The sequence below is a fragment of the Echinococcus granulosus genome, assembly GCF_000524195.1.
Source record: "Echinococcus granulosus chromosome Unknown EG_S00005, whole genome shotgun sequence".
Taxonomy (NCBI): domain Eukaryota; kingdom Metazoa; phylum Platyhelminthes; class Cestoda; order Cyclophyllidea; family Taeniidae; genus Echinococcus; species Echinococcus granulosus.
Window position 1 is genome coordinate 997821 of NW_020170385.1, and position 13125 is coordinate 1010945.

The 13125-nt window shown below is 42.3% G+C and overlaps 1 protein-coding gene across 1 annotated transcript; it reads left to right on the forward strand. All coding sequences in view use genetic code 11, as the record gives it.

Moving 5' to 3' along the window:
- Nucleotides 1-4932: 4932 nt before the first annotated feature.
- On the forward strand, nucleotides 4933-12643 carry EGR_01369 (Receptor-type tyrosine-protein phosphatase R; the record flags this gene model as incomplete). Its single annotated transcript, XM_024490618.1, has 7 exons — nucleotides 4933-5010; nucleotides 6126-6775; nucleotides 8219-8706; nucleotides 8849-8925; nucleotides 9638-9775; nucleotides 11239-11568; nucleotides 11924-12643. The coding sequence occupies 7 exons, from the start codon at nucleotides 4933-4935 to the stop codon at nucleotides 12641-12643; spliced, it is 2481 nt and encodes an 826-aa protein (XP_024354942.1).
- Nucleotides 12644-13125: the final 482 nt, after the last annotated feature.

A 13125-nucleotide genomic window follows, 5' to 3' on the forward strand; every position in this document is an offset into this window, starting at 1 on the left:
GCAGTCTCATACTTTGTGAAGCGTTTAGTTCTCGAACGTGTTCTCAGATTCTTTTACACTCCTTTCATCCCACCATTTATGGATACTTAATCAATGGGCGATCATCAGTACACTATTACTGCAACGGGAAAAGGGTTTGATCATGGTAGCAGTAGTAGCTGTAGGAATTAACTAACTTTTCCAACCCAAAATCTTCTAGCTGCGTTATTTGCCCAAAGAAATGTAACTTTTCCCGTAATCAAACTAATAATGGCTTTTCATTAAATGGAAGATAAACATTTACCGCCTTGTTTGGACAATAACAACTAGGGGTGTTGCAATTAAATCAATAGGGGGTTTTTTTGGTGCCTTTTTTGACATCGAAATGCAGTAATCACATTGTTGGTGTGGTGTAAATGGATGGATTGACTTGAGAGCCGTGTTTATGTCACACCGGTTCTGAATGCGCTTTTAGGCTCAAAAGCGGAGGCGGGGTATTTGTGCATCAGGACGCGGTGCTGGTTTTAAGGAGTTCGGGGGCGAAGGGGCGGGGGAATGAAGGGAGTGGTGGCGGTAGTGACAACCTCGTGCATGCGCGTATCCCTTCTCTCGCATCCGCTGCCGTCAAAGCCCGGAGACGCTGCCCGTGCGTGATGTAAATAGCAGTGGCTGTGTGTATGCGTACACGAGAACGCCTGTGGGGGTATTTGAGATTCCGCATGTGCTAGTTCTGTGGTTATTCACTTCCTGTCCTTGATGCTGTTGTTCTGTGCGAGTTATGGTCTCGGGTATTGATGCTGTTTTCTGTAATTTGAGCTGGATGATTTGAAAGGTATTTCCCCATTTAAAAAAAAGAATTTGACATCTGTACCTGTGGATGGAAGAGTGACGGTTCTACCGTAACTCGACCTGCGTGATCGTTTTGGTTGAAAACCTTACGCAAAAATGTGGATGGTAAATATTTAACCATTTCTAATTAAAAATGATGATTTTGCAATGGTGCGCTTTTCTCATATGGCAGTCATCCACAGCATTCTTCACTAAGAGCTACAGTTTGGCTGTTAAAAAGTATAATTTCCCATAATTTGAGAAATTTTCATTCTTATGTGTAATATTACCAGTTAATGCAATTTGGTTACATTTTATCATAGATTCCCGATCCCTTATAGTGTGCAAATCTGTTTAACTATCTGTATTCAGCCATTAATTTCTTAGTTGTAGTTTTTAACGGTTTCTTTAATTACCTGAGTCGGATTTGTTAATACTAATGCTTTGCAATGTCATTTTATTTGGTTTTAGATGCACCTAATTTTTCTCAATATTTGTGCTTTCGTTAAAGGATAAATCCATCATGAAGTTATTTTTTATGACAGTATGATTAATGGGAACTTTAAGTCAGAAAAAACCACAAATGAGCTTACCCATGTAAAACTTGTAGCTTTTTTTCGACTTTTGTTTCTGTGATTCCTACTGGATTTTTACTCCTCACCTCATGTGGTTACTGATTTTTTATTTAAAGATCCATTAAATTGTATAAATTAGCACTTCCCCCTGATCAGCTTTGCTAAATTGTTCTATAATGCTCGCATCAGCAACCTGCTTTGCGTTTTAGTGTTGTTTTTTTTGGTGAACCACAGACCTTCCATGACCTGGCAATTCGCATTACTACGGTTCCATCGTCAGCTGTTTTTTTGCCGAAGTTGACTATCCTGCTGCTGTTTGATTTGTCTCAGTGTTGTCTGACACAATACAGTGCCGACACTTCCCATATGCGTCAAACTGTGATGGTCATGCATTGTTGGCTGCTGGAGGATTTAGGTAACTCTTCTTACCTAAGAAAAATGCAAAGCGGCTCGCTTCTACCCGTTTTACGTGGTCTTATCTTGACTATTTAATTAAGTTTATCAAACATTTGGAAATCACTCAATGTAAGGCGTATTAATGCCACTCTGTCATATCAATATTCAATGGACTTCTACGAAAGCGATTGGTAGTAAATAGTTCTCGCTATTCAATGCAGCATTCGTATACTTTTAAGCATTAAAGAACATGCTATTTTGCCCACATTGATCGTTGGTATTTAAGTTGGTTCTTTATGCTTTTATGTTTCCTGGATTATCTGTTGATAAGGTCATGCCATTTCACCCATAAGCATCTTGAAATAGTTTTGAACTTGGCGATGTTGCTATTGTAGGTTATTTAATGCATTCGGTTAGCTAATGTTCGATGCTTAAGCAGGTGAAACATCTTTTTAGTATGAACGCCTGACACATCCTTATTTTTAGACTACAATCAAACTTTATATAAGCATGATTTATTAGGAACGAGACAGCCTATGTTCGCTTATATTACATCCCTCAAGCCTGTTGATGGCAAAAAAAGTGTCGGCTCATTTTCAAGCTTTGCATCGAAAAATTGGGAAGTTGCACTTTTTGGTGCTTATTTTACCCTCGTAGTTACGGTCGTATTGTGCTTTAGATTGTTTTCGTTTAACAGAGCCCAGATACGATTGCCTACTGGCTTTTTGTAGTAGATGTTATATTCAACTCTTACCAAGTTAACTCCGGGATTGTTGGCAGATACTTGCTGTAAATATTGATGGTTATATAATATTCTGCTGTATTACCTGTTTGATGATATAGCTCTCTTGGCCACTGCCCATAAGATGTATAGAGTGATCATTGAGGGCGTCTACACGTTTACTCCTCCAGCTCTTACAGGTTGATTATACCTTTAAATCTCTTCGGGACTTCTGACGTGATCTCGGTATCACCTTTTGCATTATTCAGAAAACACTGGCTCTCCTGAAAGTTTTTGCGAAACTGTGATTCCGTATTATTTCTAACAGAGTTTTCGGTGAGTGTGCTGATTTGTCTACTCTGTGCAATGCATCTACCTATTTATGTTTGCGTGGGTGGTTCTGCACTTATTCACACTGATGTCATTGAGATAACCAGGTGATGCTGCTGGTGGCGATTGTGGTGGCATACTGGAGGAGGCGAGGAAAGCTAGGGGCCGCGGCGGCGGCGGCCGCTGCAGGTGCAATCTTCGTTCGCATACCGGTCTCTTGTGAAGAGACAGTGCAATCTAGCTCTCTCTTACGTAAACAATCTATTGACTAATAAGTTCACCTGATGCTTTTGTGCTTTCACCTCCACCCAAGTCCGCCCCATTTCGCTCTCCACTTTGAAGTACAGCTTCTTCCATCCTCGCAACAAACACTTCCGAATCCCTGCCGCTTAAAACATCGAACCAACTCGGGGCGCATTTGCTCTGCGAAAATAAGGGATCATATTTAGTTTTTCCTTGATGCCTGCTGTCCATGATTGTGCTCTGTGTTGCACGTAATCCTGAACATTAAATAAGCTCAGAATTTTTCCTGGTTTCTTATGAAACATTGGCATTTAAAGTGTATTGCTTCACCCAAATCTATGTTTTCATTCTTTTTGAACAGTTTAAACATTCATCTGAGAACGGTACTCTAAGGCTATATTAGCTTTAGCTCACGCGTTGCCTTGACAGTATTTTTTCATGTCCTTTCAGTATGAATTTCATAAAGCTACTTGTTTAGTCATAGTTCGTGATTTTCTTGGAGGAAATTTGACAGTTTTACACAAATCGGTCTAATTTGATCACGAATATGTTATTGTTGTTTGGGTTTCAAAGCAAGGTTATATTTGCTCTCAATTGATTTGGCTTCTGGGTAAACAAAACGGGACGTTGGCTTTTGTTTTATTAATCAAAAATTGAATTTGCATCAGTTAATTAATCGGTTTTGTGGGGAAATCATGATTAAAGCTATACTGCGTCTTTGTTTACTTGGTGCAGATTGACTTGGAGATAGTGTAATTTGCTCTTTACAACTTGAAATTGCATGGTTAAATCGCGTGATCGCACTTGCACTAATGTGACTAAGGCTGTACTTGACTTGAAAAGCTTACATTTATTCTAGTTATTTTGTACATTGTTTCGCTCTTACTTCCTTTTTTTGTGGAAATCTTTCTTGAATCTTTGAGTGCTTTAGACCCTAGGCTTGCTCCGCTACTGTGGTTCAGCGTGATTGAAATCTATTTTATGCATTATATTTTCGCTCACATCCATAGGGTGACGCCCACTTGACGGCACCACGTGTTTTAATAGCTACTTTCATGTGTTTGAGCCGTGACATCAAGGATTTCTTTTCTATACGGTCTGTTCTGTCTTGTTTTATATGGAAATTTCAAATGCATTGGGTGCCTTATATTTATACAATTATTGTGACAAAATATGAGCACTAAATTGAACTACGCGTCAATTGCAGCGGTCGTGATTAGTGTCTTGAAACTCTAGTTAAATATTCTTTTATGTGAAAGCGATGCACACATTTTAACCCTTAATTTTACACCTGCAAGAGATTATTTTAAGTGGGGTTGGTGAATGAATGCGCCTTTTCGGAAGTCCTGCCTAACAATCCTTCTGTTGCGTTCATTACTTTCGATGAGTTGGAACGCCTCGAAATATCTAATTTACTGAATGTACACATCTTTAATATTGCGGAAAATTGCCATTCTTGGAAAAACTGCGCCACTCCTGTTGTATTTGAGATGACAAAGCTTGCATCTGCAGCATGAGGTCTCGTGGATGTTTTGTTAAGTGCTGAATGCCCTCTCCACTTTGAGGCGCCCCGAGATTTCGCTCTTTTTCGTGTGGCGCCAACATGCCTATTCGGGAAAATTGCAATGCGTCTTACCACTTTTCTTGCTCTCCAAGTGTGTAGTGGATGGGTGTGTGTGAGCATTGCGCAAGGCCTCTTTCTATTGGTGGGGTGCGTGTGTGCGGGCGTTGTGTGCGTTCAGTCAGCCTTTGAAAGCCATACACGTATAAACACGTGCACTCTTGCATAACACACCAGAGGTTGTGCGCACACACACATACGCGCATTTATTCTCACTTCACCTGGTAGCTCTCTTTTGAATGCGTGTTGAGACCACATCCTCCCATTTGCAATTGAATTCCACGCAACCGATGCCACTGAGACGTGTCGGTAGAAGGGTAAGCCGCGCTGGTCTCCCTCCCCTTGCCAAAGTTCACATTACTTTTTACTATCTCCATTGTCAAAAATCTTTCCTATCGTCAGGATCCCTTTTGTACTCATTACATTTTTTTCTAGAAACGCTGTAGCATTTAATCACTTTTAGGTCACCACAAGCCTTGGCAGACAGTATTAACCTTAATTGGCGTTTAGACGCCCCTTTTCTTTTTAACTTAATAGATTTGATCTTTCTTGTGAATGACAATTATTACAGCTTCATTGTGTATTGACATCGCAATTCGTATTTCAGACATCCATTCAATGTAAAGAAATTTCATCTTTTTTAAGTACGTTTTTAAGGAAACTTCTCATTTTCACCCAGGTTTTTCCTAGCTTCTATTAATTTAACGTGGTGATACTTGCTGTTGCGAGTTCAAGCACTCATTTTCAATTGAATGTGTACTTGTATACATCCATCATGCTTCCTTATTGACCTGCGGTTTCACTAAAAATCTCTTATTCAGCCTGATTTTCATTAATAACTCCACTTCCTTGAAGATAATCCAGCGCCTAGTTTGTCTTTTTCGTAATTGATATGATTACTATTAACTTTGGAATTAATGCAGTGAAAAATAGTCCCTTCATTACTTACATAGGTATAATTTCTCCTTCCCAAGCTACTTCGGCTTTCTATCTTTGAATACGTACGGTTCGACACGGATGAAATAGCTTCAATTTCATCGCTAGATCGGGATTAACGTGGGAGTAGTGCCTGATGCATCGATTAACTTGCCAGTTTATTATTCGCCATCCAGAACTAGTATGTGGGTATTGTTAAAAATGGCTTTGAGTTCTAGTGCTAAAAATGCCATGATAGTGTGCACATCACAGGATGCTTATTTCCAGACAATGTTTCATAGAAGCAGTAGTAATTGCAAAAAAAATGACATTCAACTGTTTAGTCCTCGGATTTACACTCGCATATTTTTGCTTAGTTCAAAGGGTTTTGTAGATTTATCCTTCAAACATCGCCGTGGGAGGTGGCATTGACTTTCATTTTGGGTGAACACTAGAGCGGGGAATATGCCTTGAAGTGCTCATTATTGTCTATCCGAGTGTCCTCGTTGATTTGCAGTTGAGTTGGTGCGTTTTTCGGCAGCGTCGTGATCATCTCAAGACAGAGCGGAGTGCCAACGACTCGGGTCAGATGAAGGGCTGCGCAAAGGTCAACAGCGTCTGCTACGATTTACCAAACAAGTCCACCCCTCCGAGCCTCGAAGATGTCGATGGACGAGGTGAGGGACCGGTGATGGGGCAGCGCCAGGTGGCGAGGGAGGTGTTGGACTCCTCCTGCTGCTGCTGCTGCTGCTACTGTTGCTGCACCTACACCCCCGCTGGCGAGCCTATAATTACTTCCGCTAACTCCCTCCCATCTATCGGGGAGAGCTGCTTGAAAGCCATTCAAGTTCCCTCTGACCTCATAGTTTCCACCGAGGAGGCGCCAAAACCGTCGGAGTACTGTGAGAGACTCCACCTCACCCTTGCCAGCGCCTCTCTTCCCGCCTCTCCGGTCATTCCACCGATCGAGACACATCCTTTCCAAGTGCAGCCACCTCCGATTCTGGCCAGGAGGGTGATTGAGTTGGGTCAACAGAGGGCCAATCTTATGGAGTCCTTTTGTTCTGCAGGAGACATCCAACAGGCCAATAGGGAGAAGGAGTCTTCTGTTGCCGTATGTTACAATGACGAGCCTCCCAAAGCAAAAAATCGAAGCTTACTTGAGCTGTGAGTTGTTACAACCAGTTATTTGATATTCCTGATCTTAATCATGGCCTACATACTCATTGTGAATACAATATTCTATAAAATTATCTGAATTTATATTCTTCAACGTTCGTGAGATTTAGATTGCCGCCCCCGCATAGCATTCATAGTGACTACTTTTTAATTTGCGTTCTTTCATTGGTTGTTTTTGGCGCATCGTATTTTGAAGAAGATGGTTGGGTCTTATTTGTGGCCAGTTCTGCCTCTATGAATACGCGGCAATTTAGATTTTTACCTTGGCCACAACTCGAAAAATTTTATTGGAAAGCGGTTGCACTTCACTTGAATTCATCCCTCTATTTAGGAAAAATATTCTTCTGTAAGTTGTATTAATTCTTTGAGTAAAAATTTGTCAAATCTAAGCTATTTACATTGCCACCCGTTTTCATCAATTAAATCGTCTCAGATAAATGCAAAAGATGCACCTAGCGGTTTTTGATGCAAGTTACCGACGTTAATTTGTTCTCGTTACAGCCACGCAAAAGAGTCCTCACTACTCACGTAATTTATTTTTTAAATATTTTGCCGAAATAATTTACGGAAGTCTATTTTTAACAACCTAACTGCCCCTACTACGCTTTTCCTCTCCTGTTTTGTCGACGAGACCCTTTTTTGTTTGCTACCTCTTGCTTTGATATATTGGTATGATGACTGCCATAGAGGAGGTTTGACGCCCCAGTCCAGCCATCTCAATCTAATAAGAGGCAACTACTTGACCGCTTTCAATTAACAAGTCAAGAGGCGTATTGCAACAATACAGCGCTTATGTTTGCCTTTCTTGCCTCATTCGTTAACACCGCATCTCTTATCTGGTCAGTCAGTCAATTATTTGGACGATCTTTGGCGTTTTCGTGCATATGGAGACACTCGAACCTGTTGTAATACAGCATCTTCTAACGGCTTGAGAAGTTGTATCAGCACGTGCGTGTTAAAATTTGGGTTGACATTTTAACCCATTGAAGTGCATGACTTCACTTGAATTTGAATTCCTCTCTACATTCGCAGTTAGCTTGTTGTTATTTTTTATCAACTAAGTAATGCTTGGTTGTCGTTTCCTTAACCTAGTAAAATAATTGTGCCGCATTTTTAGAGGCTTTGAATTTCATTGGAAGTCTTAATTATGTCTGGATCTCGAGCTATATTGTTATTATTCACAATAGCGTCAAAGGATTTCACTAGGGTTTTTTTCCATCGGTATTTGCTTAAAGCTCATGGATACCGATTTTGTCCTCTGAAACGACTATACTATGACATTGCAGGTTTTTTGAGTTCGCAATGTGAAATACTTAAAAAGCTAAAGTTGTTGTGCATTCGTTTTGCCGCAATTGTTAATACTAATAGCCAATGAATGGTGATAAGAGGCAGTGAAGTGGGGTTGAGTTACACTTATGCCCTTCCATCTAGACGACGGGGCCCACGTGCGGCACTTGTGCTCAATTTGCACAATGGAGCCTCAAGTAATTCCTCGCCACTGCGCAAAGTGCTTTTGGGCGAAATGAATGCTGCGAGCGAGGAGGACAACCGGCTGCTGTTTGCGGAGCACCCTCCGACCAGCTACTCTACCTTTGGGCATGAATCGTCGCTGTGCTTGGCGAGCGATGAGACATTGACTGTCCAACCACCGACAGCGCTCGCCGTCGCTGCTACTGTAGCTGCCAATCTGTCACCGCGCCCCAAGACTGGCGAAGAGCCTAGCCGTATCGCCGATCGTGTTACCCTGCGCACTGCCTCCCTGCTCCTCACTCCAGAGGCTCTCGAAGCCAAACTTGGTCAAGGAGGCGAGGACAGCCTCTATAAGGAGTTTTGGGATATCCCCATGAACTTCGCCAACAAAGCCGACTGTCCTTGGGTAGGAGTGGGTCAAAAAAATCGCTACCACGAGGTTTTACCTCGTAAGTTCTTCGCGTTTCTGCCATCTCTCACACTCTCGGAAATCTGACAGTTGGACTACATAAAATCATCATCATACTTCATTGACCAATATTCTTATTTTAAATTTGAACTTTGTAACGCATTTCCGTCTCCCATTTGTAGATAATAATACGAGGGTTGTTCTTCCTGCTATCAATAATGATGACATGACCAGTTACATCAACGCTAACTACATTCACGTATGTTACTTCTCTTTAAAGTTGATAATTTTTAAATATTACCTCAATTAAATTTATTTTGTCTGTTAACGGCTTAATTGAAATACCCATTATCTTAAACAGGCTTTACAAATCACAAAAAGCCATTGGAAAATCGCCTCGTTTACCTCCAAGCAGACTCTCCCAACACTCTCTTTTTCTTTATCCTCGAGCATTGGCCTAAAGTTATGCGTATGAAATGCTAACCCAAAACAAATCTTTTTTTTTACTTCTGAGGTCAAAATTATTGATGGCATGGCCCAAAATTTACTGATTAGTGGACCATATGTAGCGCTCTGAGTCTTCCCTGAAGTTGTAAAGAGTTGCAGTAGTGTAGCAGAGAATGGGTTGCTAACAATCGGAAAGGTCAAGGGGCTGCTAGCACTTTCCGGTGGCCATACCGCTGAGCAGGAGTACGATCTGCGAAGATTTAAGTACACGTGTAATCAAACACATAGTTAAACAAACTATCAAAGCATTGCACAAACATAATTTAACTAATGTGGTGCATTAATCTTTCTGTTAAGTGTTTTCGAGCTCTCAAAGTCCTTCAAACTAGTCATCATTAAGACCGATGATTAAATGTCAATGTTAAATACCCATGAATTTCAGTGCCATGTAAGGAAGTGTGTGCGTGTCCGTGGTAAAATCAGATTGCACAAAGTAGGGCTGCCGAATCCGCGTCTTTTTGTAGGGCTATCAGGGTCGACCGCGAGCCTTCATCGCAACACAGGGTCCGATGTCGCACACGATCAACGACTTTTGGCGTATGGTTTGGCATACACGTGCGCCTGCTGTCGTGATGCTGACGAAAATATGTGAACAAGATAAGGTGAGCCTTGGCAGCCTACTTAGACTTTTCCTTTGCGGACCTAGCATGGTTTGGTCGGGTGGCATTAGTCCTTACGCTACCTTGAATTAGGGCTACTGTGCTTGGTGTGGGTAATTATTGTATAGAGGGGAGTGTATCTCCGATTGAAATTGTCGCTGTTTTTACAATACTGTTTCAAAGCATGCATGCTTAAACTCTATCGACCCATTGAGGGGTTCAAAGTTTTTTCCAAAAACCAGTAGTAACTTGTGCCTATGTCCACATCATTGAACTCATCAGCCACCCCATAACTGTCTCGGCTGCGGATGTTGATTCAACCATCCTAAATACAATTAAATGTTTGCCTACCAACTCTAGTGCTTCTGCATCTTGTCAGCCACCTGAAATTGTTGAGGATGGAGGACTGTTAGATATTTTCCAATGGAAGATCTTTCAAAAAACTTGTCGGTGATGCTTTGATTCACCCCCATCCTCTGTCATCTGTGAAAAGTGCATATTTTGTACCCGTTTATTTAATAGAAGCATTACCTGTCAAACAAATGGGAAAATAAGTTTGTAAAATACACTGACAGAATTTTATTTCACATTAATTTATTTTGATTGGCATTTAGCACGCCACGTTTCATTATCTGCTCGATATCTTATTGATGTCACTGCCGGATAACCGACCTAGTAAATGGGTCTTACAAATGGGGTTGAAAGTCTGCTCTGTAAGAGGCAGAAATTGTGTTCAGTAGTTTACTCATGAATAGAAAAGGCGTAGTTTCATCCACAGATAACCGAGTGCGTGGCCAAGACGATTGAATCAATTCACTTTTTTCTCATAACGCCCCGTGAGCACAAAGACGAGCATAAATGGAGTTGTATCTGATATTTTGAAGAGTTCGGTGGATCTCCAATTGGCTGAATTACTAATGTTGAAGTGTTGTTGGAAAAATGCCAAAAATAACGTGGCACATGTTCACGTTGAAGTGGAAAAAACCATGCGGGAAGAAACCTAATCGTTCGTGTGCTGTTTATCGCAAACTCTAACAACAATCATACCTTATTTGCAGGCCTGGCCCAAAGGACGATTATTGTGTCAAATCGGTTGAGCCTTTACTTTGGACAATCTGTTCATATAAACAGATAATCAAATAATCATCTCCGGTTGAATTGCTCCGTGTGCATGTACCATCACACAGCATTTTAAAATAATTGACAAAACACTTATAAGAATTTTCTGCCTTCATAAGGGCGTTTGTTAATGCCATTTTGAGCGTAAAGGGATGTAAAAGTAGAATTTCGCATGTGCTTTAAACCAATTAGAGATAATGGATTTTTTCATTCTGATTTTGAGGCTATCTTTGGCTTCAAAAAACGAATGACTCGCAATGTGATGCAGATTTACCTAGGATAAAGGAGCTCTCGGATTTTTACCACATTGGTCGAAGTCACCGAGGTATGACTGTTTTTCCTCTCAGCGAAGTAAATGTGAGCTCTACCTGCCGACATTGAAGCACGAGTCGATTGATCGTGCGATCAACACACCGGTGCGAGCGGACACGGTGCCAGCGGCGGTGTTAGCAACGGCGGGAAAGTCCGCTGAGGACGATGAGACCGCGGCTCGGACGGGTTGCGGTTTGCTGCAGTCGGCCGCCTCTCTACCCACTCCTACTCTCGCTTGCTGGGGTGAGGAGTTCTCACGTACCTGCTCCCCCGTCGGAGCCCAACGAACCTTTGGTAACATTCACGTGCGCGTCATCGCTGTCACTCAGAAGGAAAGCTACACTGAACGCAAACTCATTCTCAGTGTAGGTGTTCCCATCCGTTAACATCCTTCTCTATTTCGACTTGCAGTTTCTTTGACGACATTACCAGTATTCATGCACGTGTGACTTCTAGTCTCCCATGTCTATTCCAGTGAAATCAAGTACGTCTTGGTGGTTTAGAAAATATCATAAAAGGAGTTGAAAGGTGAGGTGTAGACAAAGACTGCGATCCAATTCATTGTCACGGTTAACTAATAATGGTAATTTATGGTCCTGTTTAGCTTTGTTGTTAATAAAAATTCCTTAATCATCCAAGTTATCGTCATATTATGTATTTACTTCACTGTATTGTTTAAACGTCCGCACTAGTAAAACCTATCCTTTAATCATCACTCAGTTGGATGGTGAAGAGCGTCAAGTCACTCACTTTTGGTACATTGGATGGTCTGACCACTCTTCGCCGGAAGCGACTCTTGAGTCTGCGCGCAGTCTTCTCGATCTAGTTCACGAAACGGAGGCCTGCCGCAACCACAATGGCGGTTCTTCACTGCCTTCCACACCGGCGCTGACGCTAGTGCCCAATTCCACTGCCGTTCTGCCACCTGCATCGACGAGGTTGCTCTCACGACAGGCCGCAGAGGAGTGGTCTGATGCCGACTTCGATCTGCATTTCCCGGCCGATTTGTCGCACGAGGAGAGCTCTCCCGTTACCGCGTTAAACTTTTTCTTCTTGAGCGAGTCCGAAGCCTCTGCGCCCAACCCTCTTGGCCCCAGCTCTCGCGCTTGCCGTGCCTCCGATCCTGCACCTATGGCCGCCATAGGTACCGCCGCTGTGGGTCCCGTGGTGGTGCACTGCAGTGCTGGTGTAGGTCGCACTGGCTGTTTCATTGCTCTCTGCATCGGCTGTGAGCAGCTACGGAAAGAGGACAAGGTGGACGTACTAGGTATCGTCTCTCGTCTCCGTCTCGATCGTGGTGGCATGGTGGAGAATTCCGAGCAGTATACCTTCCTCCACGCTGCCCTCTGCATGTACAACGCCATTAGGAGCGGTCGTGAGCTTCCTATCCTGCCGGCAATCACAAATCTGCGCAACCAATTCACTGGACCCCTTAGGTAGCATCCATCGCCCTCCCTCTGCCTGCACTCCCTTTTCTACATGACTGTAAATATGGAGTGCACTTTCTTTGCATTTTACGCGGTGATGTGAATATGGGCACAACTTCAGCGTTTTGTCTGTTTTGCACCTATTCGTCTGACCACCGATGGTTCCTTCCGGCTTTATTTTTGAAAATGGACTTGGGCGTAGCCTGGCCCTTTTCTATAACACAAGGATCCTTTCCTCCTATCCCCTCTCCCTTCCTTTTTCAAACGATCTTTCTAAGATTGATCGATGTAAGTGCTAGTTGATTGTGATCAGTATTTTTTGGTAGACTGCGTGAGTATATGCTTATGTCTATAGGATGGATCTTGTGTATTATAAACTGTGACTAGGCTCATCTTTTTGTAACTGGCAGGGTTAGTGGGCGGCCATTCGAGAGAATTTTTATCGTATGGATTTCCATGAAACACCATTGCTTTACTACCGTGCCTACCTGATTT